This window comes from Lithobates pipiens, unplaced genomic scaffold (assembly GCF_037356315.1).
Source record: "Lithobates pipiens isolate NorthernLeopardFrog02 unplaced genomic scaffold, aLitPip1_a1.2 Scaffold_18, whole genome shotgun sequence".
NCBI lineage: Eukaryota > Metazoa > Chordata > Amphibia > Anura > Ranidae > Lithobates > Lithobates pipiens.
In genome coordinates, this window is record NW_027507758.1 from 638,422,435 (window position 1) to 638,443,409 (window position 20,975).

The 20,975-nt window shown below is 48.4% G+C and overlaps 2 protein-coding genes across 2 annotated transcripts in view; both read left to right on the plus strand.

Moving 5' to 3' along the window:
- LOC143986898 (uncharacterized) overlaps window positions 1-20,975 on the plus strand; it is a 1,277,526-nt gene that overhangs the window by 896,091 nt on the left and 360,460 nt on the right. The window lies entirely within an intron of this gene.
- On the plus strand, window positions 397-14,210 carry LOC143989565 (uncharacterized). Its single transcript, XM_077489744.1, has 8 exons — window positions 397-9,724; window positions 9,853-9,987; window positions 10,076-10,199; window positions 10,316-10,413; window positions 10,503-10,730; window positions 10,810-11,016; window positions 11,294-11,435; window positions 12,745-14,210. Exons 1-8 carry the CDS (start codon window positions 9,629-9,631, stop codon window positions 13,905-13,907), a joined length of 2,193 nt encoding a protein of 730 aa, XP_077345870.1. The 5' UTR covers window positions 397-9,628; the 3' UTR covers window positions 13,908-14,210.

Consider the following 20,975-nt stretch of genomic DNA (forward strand, 5'->3'; position numbering starts at 1 on the left):
AGTATTCAGATCACCGAAAACGGCGATTCTGAATACTGTATATTTTTTTAAATCCGGCGCCATTGGCAGCCGAGTAAATGGGAAGTGACGTCATGATGTCGCTTCCGTGTTTACAATTAGGAGACTGGAATGAAGCTACTTACAGCTTCATTCCAGTCCCTCCCTAGCCGCTGGAAGCGGCGGATCATGCATCGGTGCTCCTGATTGAACGGGAGCACTGATAAGAGCGGCGGGAGGGGGGACGTCCCCTCCCGCTCCTCCGGCATAACAGCCGAGCGGCTTTTAGCTGCATCGGTTGTTATGGCTGGAAAGCCAATCGCCCCGCTCAGAAAAACGGTACCGGGATGATGCCTGCAGGTGCGGGCATCATCCCGGTATAACCCCCGGAAGCCGAGTACACACATCTGCGTACGCTCGGCGGCAAGGGGGTATAGTGCATTTCCACTGTGCAGTATTGTGACTGCTGAGCGGTTCTGCAGCGATACTACAAAGAGTGACAAACGCAATTAGAAAAAAGTATTATAACTGGTGTGATAGACCAGTGGCCCCCAAAAACGACAGATTGAAGCGGGGTGTTATATACCTTCTTCCACATACATACTGCACTTCTCTAGAGACTTTTGTCACGGGGTTATTTAAAAAAATGACAGGCAGAGGAAGATGCCGGCCCTTCCGCAGGGGTGGTAGGGGTAGGGCAGGAGCAACAGGCTTGAGCCAAAGTGGCAAATTCCAGAAGGTGCGTTTGATTATGTCAAAGGACGCACCAGACTTGGTTGAGTGGCTCACTCAGCCTTACTCTTCTGCACCCTCTTCATCCTCTCGATCTGCACCCTCTTCACTCTCTGCTGTGTGCACCCCCAAAGACACTACCACCAACACCACCATATACCCTCCGCTTGAGTAACAGGAATTATTTTCCGATCCATCACAAGACATTGCCGATGCGCAGCCATTATTGGAATTGGATCAGGAAGAGGAGGTAGCAACAACCGCCACTCAGCAGTCTGACGACAGTACCCAGATCAGCCCAAGGAGGTTGGTCCCCGGTGTTGCTGCCTACTCCGAAATCTCTAATTATAGCGGTGGGGAAGGTGATGTCGATGATGACGTGTCTAGTGATGTCACGTGGGTGCCCACAAGAGAGGAAGAGGAGGATAGTTCAGAGGGAGATATGGACCAGCAGATAGGAAGGAGAAGCAGGCAAAACTTACATTGCACAGGAGGGACAAAGCAGACTGCTAATGTATCAGGAGCGAGGCATCAACCATGTATGGTCATATCTGGCGCTCCCAGAATGCCGGCACATGGCTCCGCAGTGTGGGCTTTTTTTAATGTGTCCGCTGCTGACAATAGTGTTGCCATCTGCAGCCTTTGCAGTCAACGAATAAATCGCGGTAAGCCCAACACTCACCTAGGGACGACCGCCTTAAGAAGGCACATGAGCTGCCATCACCGAGCCCAGTGGGAGCAACGGAACCCACAAAGCCACACTCCAGGCTCTCACCGTCCAGCCTCTTCTACTTCTCCTTCTCCTCTCCTCAGAATTGTCCTCCACTCCACCTTTCATCATGCCGTCATCACGTTTTTCTGGAAAAAGGCAGGCTTCCGTGGGCCTAATGTTTGAGCGTAAAAAAAATGATGATGCCGGATAACCCTCTTGCCCAACGGTTGACCGCTGGCTTGTCAGAACTGATAGCCCACCAACTACTGCCATATAAACTGGTGGACTCGGAGGCCTTTAGAAAATTTGTGGCCATTGGTACACCACAATGGAAGGTCCCAGGAAGGAAGTATTTCTCACTGAAGGGCATCCCAGAGCTATATGGCCATGTTCAGCAGCAAGTGAATGTATCTCTGGCACACAGTGTCGGTGCCAAGATACATCTGACCACAGACACGTGGTCTAGCAAACACAGGCAGGGAAGGTATATAACTTTTATTGCCCACTGGGTGAACCTTCTGACGGCCGTCAAGCATGTAACCCGTGGCACCCGTGTAGATTTGGTTTTACCGCCATGGATTGCATGCAGGCCTGCCTCTTCTTCTCCTTCTACTCCATCATCCCTCTCCTCCTCGGCTGACTCCTCCTTTTCCGCTGCTAGCGTCTCTTCCTCTGCGACGCCCAAGATCCCCAGAACCTATTCGACATGCCAGGTGAGACATTGCCATGCTGTGCTGCATCTGTTGTGCCTGGAAGCCAAGAGCCACACTGGCCCTGCACTCCTTTCAGCTTTGCGTTCACAGGCAGATCAGTGGCTAACAACGCTCAATTTGACAGTTCTGCTTAGCGCATTGAAACAGGGCAAAATTACACACGTGCCATGCATGGCACACGTCTTAAACTTGGTCGTGCAGCGATTCGTTGTCAAATACTCTGGGGTCCAGGACATCTTGCGGCAGGCAAGGAAAATCTCTGCCCATTTCAGAAGGTCTTACACGGCCATGGCTCGCCTTGCTGACATTCAGTGACGACACAATCTGCCGGTCAGACGTCTTATTTGCGATTGCCCGATGCGATGGAACTCAACCTTCTATATGCTTGATAGCAGAAACGTGCAGTTAACGATTACCTGTACGAACTCTGCACCAGAACAGGTTCTGGGGAGCTTGGTTTTTTTCATCGCGCCAGTGGCTGCTCATGCACGACGCATGCAGACTTCTGCGGCCAATTGATGAAATCACCAAACTGGTCAGTCGCATCCATGGTGCCATCAGTGACATCGTACCTTATGCCTTCTTCATGGAGCGTGCATTGCGTCGTGTCATTGATCAAGCCGTGCAGGAGCAGGAAGATGAGGAAGTCGCAATGCTGGATGAATTTCCAATGGGGGCTACTCTATCTGAGACAAGTCAACAACAGGAGTCTGAAGAGGAGCCAGAGGAGGATGGTGCCGGGGCGGATAAGGAGGAGCAAGAAGAGCATGTTTTAAACCTTTCTGGGATCCCTGTTGTTGTCCGTGGATGGGGAGAGGACGATGACATTATCCTGGATGATGAGCAGGAGCCAGGCCACCACACTGCTTCCAGTTTAGTGCAAATGGGGGCCTTCATGCTCCAGTGTTTTAACAGGGACCCCCGTATAAAAAGCATAAAGGTCAAGGACCAGTACTGGGTGGCAACGTACTTAGACCCCCGGTACAAACACAAAATGGCGTAAATGTTACCACCATCACAGAGGGCTGTCAGAATGGAGCACTTACAGGCCTTGCTTAGAGAAATGCTGCATTCTGCTTTTGCGTGTGCTGGCAGAGGAATTCCCACTCCCTAGGAAAGAGTTGCGGGTACCAATCCAACAGTGCCTGTAAGAAGAGGGCGGTTTGAAGATGTGTTTGTCACTTCTAATATGAGATCATTCTTTCAGCTGAGCCATCAACAGGTGTCATCCGGATCCAGCATCAGGGAACGCCTAGACCGACAGGTGTCCGGCTACATCGGGTTAACGGCCAATGTGGAAGCTCTGAGAAGTGATGAACCCCTGGACTACGGGTGGGCAGGCTTGACCTCTGGCCAGAGCTTGCACAATTTGCAATCGAACTGTTGGCTTGCCCCTCATCCAGTGTCCTGTCCGAAAAGACGTTCCGTGCAGCAGGGGGGATCGTGACTGATAGGCGTACTCGCCTAGCTCACGACGGTGTTGACTACCTCAAATTTAGAAAAATGAATGCGGCATGGATCTTGGAGGAATTCAACACGTGTGACCAGTAGACCATGTATATGCATAACTCTATAAACAATTTATTTGATTGAGCACACTGACCTTTTTTCTACCTTTGGCTCACTTCCTTGTACAAAAAAATCACACCGTACTATATGCCCGTACCTTCCTGTTTGAAGAGGTTGAGCGGTGTCAAATTGTTGGGTCCCGCAGCGAGTTGCTGGTATCAGTGCTGCTGTCAGTGCTCTCTATCTTGGTGCTGGTGTCAGTGCTCTCCATCACGGTGCTGGTGTCAGTTCTCTCTATCATGGTGTGTCAGAAACCATGAAACAGGATAAGAAGCCAGGTGGGATGTCAGCAAGCCAGTCTTGAAACAAACAGCAGGAGATGGTTCCCTGTGATTTGACCAACGCGAAGGCAAATTAAAAAGTCCACAGGAAGACTTTAAATAGGCAGGTCAGACGAGCATCATCGGAACAGCTGGTAACTGGAAAGAGAAGAGAACTGGCAATTAGCCGACAGCTGAGTGGCCAGCCCAGAGGAGGAAGCCCTGACAGTACCCCCTCTCAATGACCCCTCTCCCTCGGAAGGCCACCGGGCTTAAGGGGAAACCGTCTATGGAACATGTGGAGGAGAACAGGGGCATGTACATCAGAGGATGAAACCCAGGAGCGTTCCTCCGGACCGTACCCCTTCCAATGCACCAAGTACTGTATGCGCCCACGGAACCTACGGGAGTCAACAATGCATTGTACCTCATACTCCTCATGGTTCTCAACCAGAATAGGGTGAGGACGTGGCACCGAGGTGGTAAATCGGTTACAGACCAACGGTTTCAATGAAACACATTAGAGATGCGCATACTAGGAGGAAGGTCCAACGCACAAGCTACTGGCTTAATCTTGCGAAGGATACGGAACGGCCCAATAAACCGAGGTGCAAACTTCAGTGAGGGAACACGAAGCCGGAGGTTGCGAGATGACAGCCAGACCCTGTCCCCAACCTGGTAAGAAGGCACAGACAGGCATCTGCGGTCAGCATGGAGTCTGTACCTATCATTAGCATGACGCAAAGCCTCCTGGACTTGTACCCAAGTGGAACAAAGACCACAGAGATGCTCCTCTAACGCAGGAATACTCTGCGGAACAAACGAGTCAGGCAACATGGAAGGTTGGAAACCATAATTCGCCATAAATGGAGACAATCGGGAGGCAGAATTCAAGGCACTGTTGTGTGCAAACTCTACCCAAGGTAATAGGTCAGACCAGTTGTTATGATGGTCAGAAATATAGCAACGTAGGAATTGCTCCAAGGACTGATTGGCTCGTTCTGCGGCCACATTAGACTGCGGGTGATACGCAGAAGAGAATGCAAGCTGGATTCCCAACTGTGCACAAAAGGCTCGCCAGAACCGGGAGACAAACTGACTGCCCCTATCCGAGACAATCGCCTTGGGTAGCCCATGTAAGCGAAAGATCTCCCGAGCAAAAATGTAAGCCAATTCCTTAGAGGTGGGCAATTTCTTAAGTGGAATACAATGGCACATCTTTGAGAACCGGTCAACTACCATAAGGATAACAGTGTTGCCTTGGGAGTTAGGCAATTCCACAATGAAATCCATAGACAGGTGAGTCCAGGGCCTCTCTCCATTGGGTATGGGTTGTAGGAGGTCCACTGGAAGGTGTCGTGGAGTCTTACTCTGAGCACACACAGGACAGGCAACTACGAAGGCAGTAACATCAGCCCGTAGACTAGGCCACCAGAATTGTTGGGAGATGGCCCAAATGAGTTGATTCTTACCAGGATGGCCAGCTGCCTTGGGAGAATGGTAAGTCTGGAGCACTGCAGTACGGAGACTCTCTGGGACAAAGCAGCGGTCACAAGGTTTATCAGGAGGAGCATGGACCTGAGCAGCAATCGCGCCCTTCTGGGAGAGAGTTGCTTAGCCTCAGACAAGAATGTAAGATTCTTATGGTCAGTAAGAATAAGAATGGGCACAGTGGTACCTTCAAGGAGATGTCTCCATTCTTTCAGGGCTAAAATAATCGCCAACAGCTCTCTGTCACCATTCTCATAATTGCACTCAGCAGGTGACAATTTCTTGGAAAAGTAGCCACACAGATACATAGCGCTCTCAGAGTTAGGACGTTGAGACAGAAGGGCGCCAACTCCCGTCCCAGAAGCATCAACTTCTAGGATAAAAGGCAATGTAGGATCAGGATGTGCCAACACAGGAGCAGAAACAAAGGCAGCCTTGAGAGTCTCAAAGGCATTAATGGACTCCGGAGACCAACTCTGTGGGTTAGTGAAAAGAGGCCTTCGCGCTACTAATCAGAAAACACTAAACAGGGTAAAAATACCTCTTCAACAAATCAGTGTAAAGAAATAAATATAGGAAATATATATAAATAATCAGAAAAGTGCACGTGCAAATATAAGGTGCAAAAAATGCAGCAAAACCTGATAGTATACACAAACTACCCAGCATAAATAAAAGTGAATAAATAGTCCTGCGCAAATGTGCCAAAAAAAGAAGTCACGTGATTGACGCAACGCGTAGGGAGTGCCCATACGTCGTACCGGAAGTGAAGTAGGACTGGCGGAAGACGCCATATCACCATTTTACTTCTTGTGCTGTTGTTTTTGTTTGTTAATGTGAGAGTCCGATTTTTATTTCTTCTATTAAATCGTCATTTTTTAACCAACTACTACCCTATCAGAGCCTTCCCTCTCTCTCCATGTCTTTTATTATTTATTTGAGCCACATACCACTGTGAACATCTCCGCTACTACAGTAGTGTTTACATGCATTATATGGCCCCCTGGTGGCCTGGTATGGAGACCATCGCTTCTTAGTCTGCTGCCGTGAAGGACCCCCCTGGTGGCTGGAGACGAGGAGTGGAGCTGGCCAGTTTTTCTCTGATGTGCCTGTTTTCCTACATTTGGAGGTGAGAGTTCTGAGAGCCTTTAATCCTGGGATTTATATCACTGCTTTCATCCACAAATTTCCACCATTGGTGCCTGTGAATTACACTATATGGACTTTTAATTTTTTGCTTTATATTCTTTATATACATTTATCCGTTTTTTATTCATTCAGCACTTACCACTTTTAAAGGACTTTTTTGGGCAGATATATGCAGGACTATTTATTCACTTTTACAACTCTGTGGCTTTTTGGTCATATCAGTCAGAGGCTTGACCAGAGACGAGAAGTTACGAATAAACTTCCGATAGTAGTTGGCAAAGCCCAGGAAACGCTGCAGAGGACAAAAACCCACGGGTCGAGGCCACTGTAGGTTTTCTGGGTCCATCAAAAAATCAGCAGTGGAAATGACATAGCCCAGGAATGTAACCTGTTCACGATGGAACTCGCACTTCTCCAGTTTACAATAGAGATTGTTCTCTCTTAGTTTCTGAAGTACACAACAGACATCTGTGTGGTGGCTCTCCAGGGACTTGGAAAATATGAGGATATCATCGAGATAAACCACCACACACAATTGCAACAAATCTCGGAGGACATTGTTAATAAATTCCTGGAAAACTGCAGAGGCGTTACAAAGGCCAAAAGGCATTACCAGGTATTCATAATGGCCTATTCTGGTATTAAACGCAGTTTTCCCCTTATCGTCCTCCTTAATGCACACAAGATTGTATGCCCCTCTCAGGTCAAGCTTTGTGAAAACCTTTGCTCCCTTGAGGCGGTCAAATAACTCAGTAATCAATGGAATTGGGTAGGCATTCTTAATCGTGACACGATTGAGACCCCTATAATCTATACAAGGTCTCAGTTCACGCTCTTCTTTTTCACAAAGAAGAAACCAGCACCAGCAGGAGAAGAGGACTTGCGGATCAAACCTCGAGAAAGTGTGTCAGCAACATACTCCTCCATGGCCTTATCCTCCAAGACCGACAAAGGGTAAACCCGGCCACGAGGAGGTATGGCACCAGGTTGAAGGTCAATTGTGCAATCATAAGGCCGGTGTGGAGGAACACTACCGGCTTGACCTTTATCAAAGACATCGCTAAAATCGTGGTACTCCTCCTGCAAGGAGGGGAGTGAAGAGGTGTACAGGACCTTGGATACCTTCAGGAAGCATGTCTCACTGCATTGTGGTGACCAGGAGAGAACCTCAGCACGGAGCCAATCAAAAGAGCCTCTGTAACCAAGGATAACCAATAACCAGTGGAAATCCGGATGAGGAAATAACTTGGAATTGGATTATCTCATGGTGAAGAGCCCCTACGGCCATGGACAATGGAACCGTCTCATGAGTCACATGGACAGGCTGTAAAGGTCTCCCGTCAAGAGCCTCAATGGCAAGTGGAGTGTCACGCAGCTGCAGCGGAATCGAGTGTTGCGAAACAAATGCAGCATCAATGAACAGGCCTGCAGCCCCAGAGTCGATTAGAGCCTGTATATCAATGGACGACTCAGCCCAAGAAAGGGTGACCAAAACCAGGGGCTTATCCTTCTGGATAACTGGGGACGAAACAACGCCACCTAAGGTCTGTCCATGACAGGACCTCAAGGTTCGGGCATTCCCTGGACGGGTAGGACAAGACTTCAAAAAGTGACCTGCCTGGACACAATAAAGGCACAATCTCTCCCTCCTCCTAAAGGCTCTCTCATCCGCAGAGAGACACGTGAAGCCCAGGTGCATGGGTTCATCTTCACTGACCAACTCGGTACCAGGAGGCATGGGAGGTGAGGGAGGCATGGGAGGTGAGGGAGGCATGGGTGGGACTACAAAGCTTGAAGGCAAGCATACAGGAGGCTTCCTCAAGTGCTCCTTACGAGAAAGTCTTTCTCTGAGTCTGGAGTCAATGAGGATGGTAAACGAGATCAAGCTCTCCAGCTCAGTGGGTATATCTCGGGCTGCTATCTCATCCTTGATGGAATCCGAGAGACCATGAGAAAAAGCCACGAGGGCTTCATTGTTCCAAGCAACCTCTGCTGCCAGAGTACGGAATTCAATGGCGTAGTTGGCAACAGTTCTCGTACTCTGATGGACATGAGGCACTTGGCAGCAGAAGCGGAGCGTGCGGGAACGTCAAAAACCCTTTTAAAGGAGGCCACAAGCTGAGGGTAACTCAAGACAACAGGTTTTTACGTCTCCCATAGAGGGTTAGCCCAGAGCCCTACTTTGCTTCTGTCCGTGGGAAATGCCTAGGGCAGCATTTTGAAGTATATCTCAACCTGATTGAGAAACCCTCTGCATTGAACTGGATCACCCCCAAATCGCTGGGGAAGTGGAGCAGAACCAGACATACCTCTTATAGAGGTAATACTCGAGACGGGTGCCTGCACAGAGACTGGCGCGGCAGCAGGGACAGCCTGTGACTCAGGTTGTAACGGAGCAGCCACTGTGGGGGATTCCAGGTGAGCCGTGCGATTCAGTAGCGTTTGTAATGCCAAGGCAAACTGATCCATGCGGTGATCTTGCTCATCCAATCTGGAAAAAATATTACCGACGAGTGGATTGACTGTATCTTCTGAATTCATGGCCTTCACGTACTGTCAGAAACCATGAAACAGACTGAGACAGATGTACAATCAAATCACACTTGTTTATTAATAAAAATAAAAAGGTAAATAGAAAAAAGCATAGTCAAGCATAGCCAAAGTCCTGTAGCCAGATCGGGTAGTCAGCCAGTCCAAAGTTCATTAACCAGATTGGGTAATCAGCCAGGCCGGAAGTCAGGGATCCAAGGAGAGCAACTGTGATGGGTAGTCAGGAAATTAGATGCATAATTTATGTTCCTTGAAAGCCCAAAGGTGCTCCTTGGATTTTAGGTCCCTCTATACATCTAGGCTGTGAAAAAGTCTCACATACAGTATGTGGTACCCTTTTTACGAGGCATATCAGAATGTGTTTTGAGGTGCAATTCGAAGTATGCCTATGCTGTGTGTGAGAAATAACCTGCTTCTCACACTTATCCTTCTACAAGGAGACCTGTATAGATCAAATGACGGCACCAATGAGGATGAAGGAGGGTCGGAGTCACATGACTGAGAAGATACTAAACCTCACCCTGGAGATCATCTACCTGCTGACCGGAGAGGTGAGGAGAATTCTGGGAGGTCACATGACATCACTCTTATCTCTATTAAGAAAAACACAGACCTGACCGGAGAGGTGAGGAGGATTCTGAGATTCTAACATAATATTCCTATTGGTTCCTCAATACAGAGATTTCCTCTTGTGAAGTCCGGTGATCATATGACCATCACAGTGCCTCCATGTGACTCCCTAAAACCTGAGAGACACAACATGGAGATGATTCTAGAAGTCACCAAGAAGATGATGGAGCTGCTGACAGGAGAGGTGAGGAGGATTCTGGGAATTCTGGGACATTATCCAGTAACAGACAAGGGATGTGTCTGGATGGTGACTGTATCATTGTGTGTGTCAGGTTCCTATAAGGTGTCAGGATGTCACTGTCTATTTCTCCATGGAGGAGTGGGAGTATTTAGAAGGACACGAGGATCTCTACAAGGACGTCATGATGGACAATCAGCCGCCCCTCACATCACCGGGTAAGAGGAGACTTTATTGTAAAGGAGAGAGCAGTACGGAGGCTCCACCTCGATCCCCCATCATCTGATAAACACATAGAAACAATGTATTCAGTCAGTGTGTGTGTTTCCTACAGATGGATCCAGTAATGGGAACCCACCAGAGAGATGTCCCCGTCCTCTGTATTCCCGGGATTCCACACAGGAAGGTCACACCATCCCCCACCATCATCAGGTAGATGAGGAACAATCACTGATAGTATCATTAGGATCTGTACATTATCTGCATTGTTACCATTGATGTCATTTTTATTCTACATTCAGAATGGAAACCTGAGAGATTCTAAAGTTGAGGTTAAAGAAGAGATAAAAGAGGAGGATGATGAGGATGGGGTGACGAAAGAGTCTGATTCTCTAAAAGAACACAAAGATCTGTACCAGGACACCATGGTGGAGTCATCCAGCTACAGAAACCCACCAGAGAGATGTCCCCATCCTCTGTATTCCCAGGATTCCACACAGGAAGATCACACCATCCCCCAGCATCATCAGGTAGATGATTGACAATTATTGGTAGTTCTGATTTATACGCAGCATGATTGTTACAATGAATGTTTTATTATATGTTCAGAGTGGAAACCTCGGGGATGATAATATTGATGTTAAAGAAGAGTATAAAGAGGAGGATGAGGAGTATGGAGTGATGGAGAGGTTTTCAGAAGGACACAAGGATATGATGGAGCCACCAAATACCAGGAACCCACCAGAGAGATGTCCCCGTCCTCTGTATTCCCGGGATTCCACACAGGAAGATCACACCATCCCTCACTGTTACAAGGTTGGTGGAATGAAGCTTCTAGAACAGGGATTTGCAATTAGAGGACCTCCAGCTGTTGCAGAACTACAAGTCCCATGAGCCATAGCAAGACTGACAGCCACAAGCATAACACCCAGAGGCATGATGGGACTTGTAGTTTTGCAACAGCTGTAGGTCCGCTAATTGCATATCCCTGTTCTAGAATATGACTAGACTTGTAGAGATGAGGTGTGAATTTTTTTATGTATGCTTATAGTTTACAGATTATATTTTATCAATTATTTTTTTCTTGGTTTAGAGTGGAGATCCAATTGACATAAAATTTGAGGTGAAATCAGAAGAAGAAGAGAGGTATGTGAGGGATGATCAGCAGTCTATGGAGGAGGATGGAATAACGGGGACATTTATAGAGGAGGACACTCCTACAGAGATCAGCACAGGTGGGTCATTAACACTAAATACATTCCTCCACCCATACTGCTCACTGATTGGTGCAGAGTAGGGCGGGGGCTGGGTGATATCAGCCTGTAATCCCCTGGTCACTTTCCTGAGCTGTGTTCCCCCTCCTGTATTCCTGTATTTCTCTCCGATAATCTTCCTTCTCTGTGCTGCCGACACAATTTATGTATCTAGACTGGATTTATGGAGATTCTGGGGATCAGCTGGCAGCAAAATGTTCATTTTCACTCTAGACTTTACTAGATCTAGGCACCTGGGGTATGTGTTTTGGGTCTTCTGCCCCATACCCGGGTATGACAAGATCTCTGACAGAACAATCCCCCCAGGATTACTTGTTGTGTTGTCTGCTGGCTGTGCCGGGTGGAGGGATATGTCTGTATAGTCTCAGACCCAAGTCACTGAGTGCAGTCTCAGGAGATGGGAGGCAGCGGTGTGGGACCTCTGCAACTTGTCTCATGTAATCATTTCATCTTCCACTGATTACTGAATACCAATATTATGAGTCCTGACCCTTACACTGTATACTTTATATTCTACATGACATACTCCTGACCCCTGCACTATATACTCTATGTTGTACATGACATCATTCTGATACTATATAGTCCTATCTCTTGTATCTTATACAATATGTTGTACATTACATAGTCCTGACTTCTGCTTTCTCCCCTCCCCCCACAGCTATATATACACATAATATGTATTCTCTTTTGTTACGCCCATTTCCTACCAGCTGGACATTTTATATCGGATGATGTGATTGGAGCACAGACTTTTACATGGTGATAATAATGTGATAACATCCACAAACTTTGGAACCTTAAACAGAAAGTGATAATGAGGGAGGAGTCAATAACCCAATGATGGGGGTCTTCAGGATCAGTCCAGTCTTCATCTTGGTTGTTCTCCCCCCATCCTCACTCTCTGACCTCTGGTGGGGCTCAGCCCCGCTGTTATTCATGACTAAATCATGGACTAAATAAGGAAGGTCAGGACTTCTTGTGTTGGGAAGATGGCAATGAGTGATAGAGGGGGAGGGGACACTCGTCCTATAATCCCCTCATCACTGTCACTCCTATAAAAGACAGTTCTCGTTGTTTCCTCACTCTCTGACTAAGGTCCATGAATAAAGAAATGATCTGGTAGGAGATCAGAGGACCCATTTACTAGTTACCTTGAGGGGGGAATTGTAAGATCCTCAGAGACAAAGCTGCCTGATGTGGGCGGAGTCCTGGTTTAGGGGAACCAATCAGCTCATGTCTAGTAATAATCTTTGTATTTCTATTTTAGTAGATGGACGGGAGATGAGGAAAACCTCAGAGGATTGTCTCACTTTGTCTCCAGACTGTAAAGTAGAAGATGAGGACATCACACAGTATAGTCCAGGAGAAAACCCGACTACCTCAAATGTCCATCCGGCACCACACAGTGTAGATGGACCATCGTATTCCTCTTATCCTGAGGAACCTCAGACTGTGCAAGACGGGGCCGTCCTTCCAACAGAGAAGAGCTTTTCCTGTACTGAGTGCGGGAAGTGTTTCCAATTTAAATCCAATCTTAATGTTCATAAAAGATCTCACACAGGGGTGAAGCTGCATTCCTGTCCTGAGTGTGGGAAATGTTTTTCCGAAAATTCTAGTCTTTACAGACATCAGAGATCTCACACAGGGGAGAAGCCATATTCCTGTCCTGAGTGTGGGAAATGTTTTTCACAGAAGTCCCATCTTTACACACACCAGAAATCGCACACAGGAGAGAAGCCACTTTCCTGTACTGAGTGTGGGAAATGTTTTTTACGGAAGTACCATCTTTACATACATCAGAGATTGCACACAGGGCAGAAGCCGTATTCCTGTCCTGAGTGTGGGAAATGTTTTGCAACAAAATCTTATTTTGTTAAACATCAAAGATCTCACACAAGGCAGAAGCTACATTGCTGTTCTGAGTGTGGGAAATCTTTTTCGCAGAAGTCTGGTCTTTACACACACCAGAGATTGCACACAGGGGAGAAGGCACTATCCTGCTCTGAGTGCGGGAAAATTTTTGCACAGAAATCAAGTCTTGTTACACATCAAAGGTCTCACACGGGGGAGAAGCCTTATTCCTGTCCTGAGTGCGGGAAATCTTTTTCAGTGAAGTCCAATCTTTACATACATCAGAGATCTCACACAGGGGAGAAGCCGTATTTCTGTCCTGAGTGTGCAAAATGTTTTTCTAGGAAGTCTCATCTTTACCAACATCAGAGATCCCACACAGGGGAGAAGCCACTTTCCTGTCCTGAGTGCGGGAAATGTTTTTCACAGAAGTACAATCTTTACAGACATCAGAGATTGCACACGGGAGAGAAGCCGTATTCCTGTCCTGAGTGTGGTAAATGTTATTCAGATAAGTCCCATCTTCAAAGACATCTGAGATCTCACACGGGGGAGAAGCCGTATTCCTGTCCTGAGTGAGGGAATTGTTCCTCACTGAAGTCCTGTCTTCCTGTACATCAGGGATCCCACACAACCCTCGAGGTGTATTAGTTCCTTGAGTGCGGGAAATGTCTTCTATATGAATGTTGCTGGACATCACAGCTCTCATGTGGGGAAGAAGCACACCCTGATATACACCTCAGATATACTCCATGGCTGATCTTCAGCATGTAAGAAACAGTTGATAAGGAGATCAGAGATCACCAAAGACATGGATGAAGTGTTGTACCGTGTCGGCCATTGATAGCAGTATAAAAATAAAAATTGAGTCATTACCTTTCATTGGCCGAGTACATTTTGTGGCGTAAGATTTCACAAATACTAAGAGGTCTATTTAAAGTAAAAAAAAATAGTTGAATGAATGTAACCAGCACGCACCCAGCTTTCACAAATTTTGCTCTTATTTTATTTCATACAATAATTTGCTCCATTTAGTCTCCATAACGCTCTATTGCACTATTTTTACTGATGGAAGTATTTTTTCTCTTATATTCACAGACTGACACAGCTCCTCTCTTAGCCATTGGGTTGTTACGCCACCTTTAGGAGAATACTAGGCATTACATGTTATGTAAAACACAGAACTTTCCAGTTCCACCCAAGGGGCAGTCCCTTAGGTAACAACCCCACAGCCTTCCATTCAGTCATCAGTTTTATTTTGCCTAGTGAAGGAGAAGGACCTAGGAACCCTGCGGGCCCATCGGTCCATTGTTTTTCTGCAGAAGCTTTGCTTTTTGCGCAAGGTGAAAGATCCTGTGATCTGCTATCAACAGCCAGCTGGGTGAGTTGCTGGATACTCTTATCCTTGTAGTCTCCCCAGCCCAGCCAGCGAGCATGTGCAGGTTGCAGTTACGCGCTAGGCCGGCCACGACGTACCTCAGCTCCAGAGGTGGTCGGTGAGCTTTTATGCTCCGGGGCAGCCACCCTGTACTGATCAGAGAGTGGGTCTGTAATGGAATGTCTCCCAACTCTTCAGGACTGGTAAGTACAGCTCTCCCTGCCTCGGTGGGGCTGAGCAGCTGGGCATTCCCTGGGAGGTAGATTCTGGGGTCCCTCACCTCCCTCTCTTCTCTCCCTGTCCCTATATTCCCTCCCCCCCTCCCTGTGGGGGATACTGTGTGTGGCTGCTTAGCGGTGTGTGTGTCATGTGCAGGGGCTCTCCGGGGGGGGGGGGGGGGCTGCGCTGGCTGGCTGTGTCCTGAGTGATGTTTTTCATGTCCCCGGGGGTGCCTGTGATATCTGCAGCACTGATCACCGCCATATTCTAGCTCTGTCCCTCATAGTTTTTCAGTGTCAGCAGCCATCTTAGGTATGGGCAAGGGAAAGCATGCTCTCCTGTGTCTCAGCGGCCATTTCCCCTGTGATTTGTCCTTATACTGGAAACCGGTGGCCATTTTCTAGAAGCCTGAGCATGTTTTTTCAGCTTCTCTAGAGACAGCATGTGTTCCTGTAGTCCGGCGGCCATTTTCTCAGTGCTTTATGTCCTTATGCTGGGCGGCCATTTTCTTTGAGTCTGAGCACACCGCAGAGCAGTTTTAGCGCCATTAGCAGCAGCTTTGAATGACACAGAGTGGATTCCTCTGCACCTGGGAGCTGACAGAGAACATGGGCACTACTTGCTGGACAGCGCAGAACCTGTCAGGGTGGTGAGTCCTGCAGGGAAACAGCCCCTTAGCCAGCAGCAGTAAGGAAGGTGGGACCATCACTGTCCTAAATCCCCTTCAGGTGGCAGACAGGGTAGGGTCAGCATGGCTTCAGAAACTGGTGTTTCTTCCCCTGAAATCCAGGAAATTGCAACCAGTTCACCTGCGGAATGTGCAGTGTCCTTGGACGCCTTGTCGACGGTCCTCAATTCGTTCGTTACCAAGGTGTTAAAAAGTGGCCCCTGCCCCCCCCCGTCCTCTGGGGAGAGCTCTGACACAGACTCTGGCCCCGCTGAGGCGGGTGACCTCTGCTCTGTCATTTCAGATGACGCTGACCAGGACCGTACGGACAGTGAGCGACTGCCGTTGCAAGAGGACCTTCTGTCTCAAGGTCCGATTCTCCATCCTGCTTTACCTTCGCTGGCTTTAACAGCATGGCTATTGAGAGCCAGGTGTTGAGGAATCGGGTCTGTCGGATTCGGTGATCCCTACTATGCTGAGACCACGGAAATCTTCCTCTCGGAAGATATATTATCGTACCTTGAAGGCTTACATCTCCATGTGTGAGGAGAAAGGATGGCATCCGCGCTCTTTTTCTATATCCAGGATCCTGCTGTTTCTTCAGCAAGGGGTGGACCAGAAATTGTCGTTAATCACCATTAAAGGACAAATATCAGCCTTGGCTGTCTTTGTTTGAACGACCTTTGGTGTCTTATTCACTAGTAGCATGTACTCCCTCCGTCCACCGTTACCCCCGTGGGATCTGAACCTGGTGTTATCGGCGCTTCAAAAACCGCCGTTTGAAAATATCAGGGAGATTCCCCTGTTGACTCTTTCCTGGAAAGTGGTCTTTCTAGTGGCCATCACATCGGCCAGGAGGGTTTTGGAACTGGCGGCCTTGTCCTGCAAGTCGCCCTATCTGGCGATCCACAAGGATTAGTTGGTGTTGTGTCCGCAACCGTCTTTTCTACCTAAAGTGGTCTCGGCTTTTCATATCAATGAGGACATTGTATTACCATCTCTGTGTCCTAAGCCGAAACACCCTAAGGAGGTGACCCTTCACGCTCTTGATGTGGTTAGGGCTCTGAATGTGTATTTGTCTGCCATGGCTCCTTTTCGGAGGTCAGACTCACTGTTTGTTTCGGTGGCTGGTCCAAAGAAAGGCATGACGGTCTCGTCGGCCACCATTTCCAGGTGGATTAGACAGATTGTAGTACAAGCCTACGCCTTGAAGGGGCAGGTGCCTCCGTTTCCAGTTACGGCCCATTCCACAAGGGCAATCGGAATGTCTTGGGCCTTCCGACACCAAGCGTCTGTCACTCAAGTGTGTAAAGCGGCGACCTGGTCATCTGTCCACACGTTTACCAAGTTCTACAAGGTAGATGTCAGTGCATCAGCTAATGTCTGTTTTGGCCGCAAAGTTTTCCAGGCGGCTGTATAGTTGCATTTGTGTATGCAATAATTCCCCTTTTCCTGTTTTGTTGGGGGTAAAAACGCAGTACCTTTCAGTTAATGCACTGTTGCATTAATTTCCCCTTTTTCTTTTTTTTTTTGGTGCGGTTGTGGGTAGTCCATCCTGTTGAGGGTACCCTGGTTTTGTGGTGGTTTTTTCCACACACTGTTGTTTTTGTGGGTAAAGTTTGTACTAGCTCCCACATGCCATGGTGGATCAAGTTTTTTGCTGTTTTCCCACCCCTCGTTTTGACACTGCTTGGGGACATCGATGGTCTAGAGAGAGAATCTGTGTCAGTCAGTGAATATAAGAGAAAATAGGATTTTTTGTACTCACCGTAAAATCCTTTTCTCTGTAATTCACCTACTGACACAGCACCCTCTCCTCCTATTTCCTGCTGCTTAGGACGCTGAAACCACTCTGCAATGTGCTCGGACTCAAAGAAAATGGCCGCCAAGCGTCCAGCATAAGGACATAAGGTGCTGGGAAAATGGCTGCCAGACTACAAGGACACATGCTGTCTCTAGAGAATGCAGAAAAAAACCTGCTCAGGCTTCAAGAAAATGGCCGCTGGGCATCCAGTATAAAGGAGAAAACCACAGGGAAAATGGCCACCGAGAAACAGGAGAGCATGCTGGCCCTTGCCCATACCTAAGATGGCCGCTGACACTGAAAAACCATGAGGTACAGTGACTGAAAATCTGAAGGGGACTTAGGACAGTGATTGTCCCACCCTCCTTACTGCTGCTGGCTGAGGGGCTGTTTCCCGCAGGATCCACCACCCTGACAGGTTCTGCGCTGTCCAGCAAGTAGTGCCCATGTTCTCTGTCAGCTCCCAGGTGCAGAGGAATCCACTCTGTGTCATTCAAAGCTGCTGCTAATGGTGCTGAAACCGCTCTGCAGTGTGCTCAGGCTCAAAGAAAATGGCCGCTCAGTGTCCAGCATAAGGACATAAAGCACTGGGAAAATGGCTGCCGGACTACAGGAACACATGCTGTCTCTAGAGAAGCTGAAAAAACATGCTCAGGCTTCTAGAAAATGGCCACCGGCATCCAGTATAAGGACAATTCACAGGGAAAATGGCAGCCGAGAAACAGGAGAGCATGCTTTCCCTTGCCCATACCTAAGATGGCCGCTGACACTGAAAAACCATGAGGTACAGTGACTGAAAATGGCGGTGATCAGCACTGCAGAGATCACAGAAACAGCCTCACAGGCACCTCCCGGGAAATAAAAAAACACATCACAGGACACAGCCAGCCAGCGCAACCCCCCACAGGTGAAAGCCCCCCTGGAGAGCCCCTGTACAGACACACACACACCGCTCAGCAGCCACAAGCAGCATCCCCCACAGGGGGAGGGAAGATATGGAGGTGAGGAACCCTTGAATCCACCTCCCAGGGAATGCCCAGCTGCTCAGCCCCACCAAGGCAGGGAGAGCTGTACTTACCAGTCCTGAAGAGCTGGGAGACATTCCATCACAGACCCACTCTCTGATTAGTACAGGGTGGCTGCTGGCCTCAGCACACTGTGACGCAGACATCAGTAGCCCGGTCATATGTGTGCCCTGGAGCATAAAAGCTCACCGACCAACTCTGGAGCTGAGGTATGTCGTGGCTGGCCTAGCGCGTACCTGCGACCTGCACACGCTCACTGGCCAGGCTGGGGAGACTACAAGGATAAGGGTATCCAGCCTGACGCCCAGCCGGCTGTTGATAGCAGATCACAGGATCATTCATCTTGAGCAAAAAGCAAAGCTTCTGCGGAAAAAAACACGGACCGATGGGCCCTTCAGGGTTCCTAGGTCCTTCTCCTTCACTAGGCAAAAATAAAATTAAGGCTGCGGTAGGGGGGGGGGGTTGTTACCTAAGGGACCGCCCCTTGGGCGGAATTAGAAAGTTCTAGTTTTATTATCACATGTTAATATGTAATGCCTAGTCCTCTCCTGAAGGTGGCATAACAACCCAATGGTCTAAAGAGAGAAGCTGTGTCAGTCGGTGAATAGAAGAGAAAGAAGCTTTACAGGCAGAACCTTGTTTCTTCAGACACGACGCTCGGGTACCATTCGATTCGGCCTGGAAAAGACACTTTGAATGGATCCGGCTGCATGGCTTGCCTCAGCAAAGATTTCTCCAGCGGAGGTCAGCACAGCATGTTTTTACTTGTGACCAAGACACTGACAACTGAGTTACTCCAAGTAAGGGGAGGGGTTATACATGGAGCTAAACTTCCTGTCTAGAGTGTTCATCACCTAAAGGTGCCTATATAATCCATACAGTAAATACTGTGGCTCTATGTCCTGTGATGTACAATAAAGAAATGCTAGTGGTGATTCTGCCACAGCTCTCTCCTCCACCCCCCTCCTCTTCTTCTTCCTCTATGGCCTCTTCTGCAGATTTGTTCTCTGAACCAGCTGTGCTCCATAATCGTTCAAGGGCCTAAGCAAGCACTCAGGCAAAAAGATGGCATGCGGTGCTTGAGTTGGTCTGCTTAGGGGACAGGAGCCACACTGGGGCAGAGATTCTGTCAGCTCTGCAGAGGCAGGCTCAAAGGTGGTTGACGCCACGCCAGCTTCAGCAGAGCTGGCATGGCGTCAACCACCAGGAATGGTTGTATGCGACAATGGCACCAACCTTCTATCCGTCCTCCGACAAGGACACTTGACCCATGTCCCATGTTTGGCACACTCCCTGAATTTGGTTGTGCAGCAGTTCTTGAGCAGCTACCCAGGCTTACAGAATCTCCTGAGGTAGGCCAGAAAAGTGTGGTCATTTCATGTTGTCATACAATGCCTGTGCTCGGCTGGCTGACATTCAAAGGGAATGCAACCTGACCACCAACCACCTCATTTGTGACATGCCCACCAGGTGGAACTCAACGTTGACAATGCTGCAGCAGAGGGCCATCAATGAGTACCTGTGTGAGTATAGCACCAGGACAGGGTCAGGGGAACTTGGCCTCTTTTCACCATGCCAGTGGCCAGGGTTCATGCACTGTCCTGTCACCATTTGAGGAGGCCACAAGCATGGTGAGCAGTGACAATGCATGCATCAGTGATATTGTCCCTCTTGTGTTCCTGTTGGAATAATGGACAGGGCACTTGAGGCAGACTGGCGGGAGGAAGAGAAGGACTTCCATACCTCTCAAGGCGCTCTTTATCCAGATAGTATTCCTATGGGCCCACCAAACACAAAGGAAGAAGAGGAGGAGGATTATGTCGTGGAGGATAACACTCAGCAGCAGTCTTCAAGGGATAGTTTTCAGACCTCAGAAACCCAAGGAGTTGTACGTGGCTGGGAGGAGGTTGTGATGGATCATGTGATCCTTAGTGACTCAATAGAATGCTTCTGCAAACTTACGCTGCATGGCCTCCCTGATTCTGCAAAGCCTGCGAAAGGACCGTAGGATTTGTGGTATCAAGGAGAGGAATCATTACTGGCTGGCAACCCTTCTTGATCCACGTTACAAGGGTAAGGTTGCAGAACTCATCCTGCCTTTGCAGAGGATGAAACATCTTCAGGAGGCCTTAAAGAAAGATTTGTACAATGCATTTCCAGACCCTGGGAGGTTACAATTTCCTGGTGCTAGACAACGTGTTGCTAAGGCTTTGTTCAGTCAGAGGAAGATCGGTGGAGAAAGTGGCCGGCTGACCGATGCCTTTAGACAAATTTTCAGTCCTCGGCATCAAGGTCTGATCGGTTCAAGCAACTATCCCCAGCGTCTGCATTACATGGTGCAGGAATATCTAGGGGCAAGAGCAGACTTGGAGACCTTCCCAACAGACCATCCACTGGGTTACTGGGTCTTGAGGATGGATCACTGTCCGGAACTTGCTCAATATGCAATTGAACTACTGGCCTGACCTGCATCCAGTGTTCGTAATGAACGCACATTCAGTGCTGCTGGAGGATTGTTAATGGATCATAGAGTACGCCTGTCCACAGACTCCGT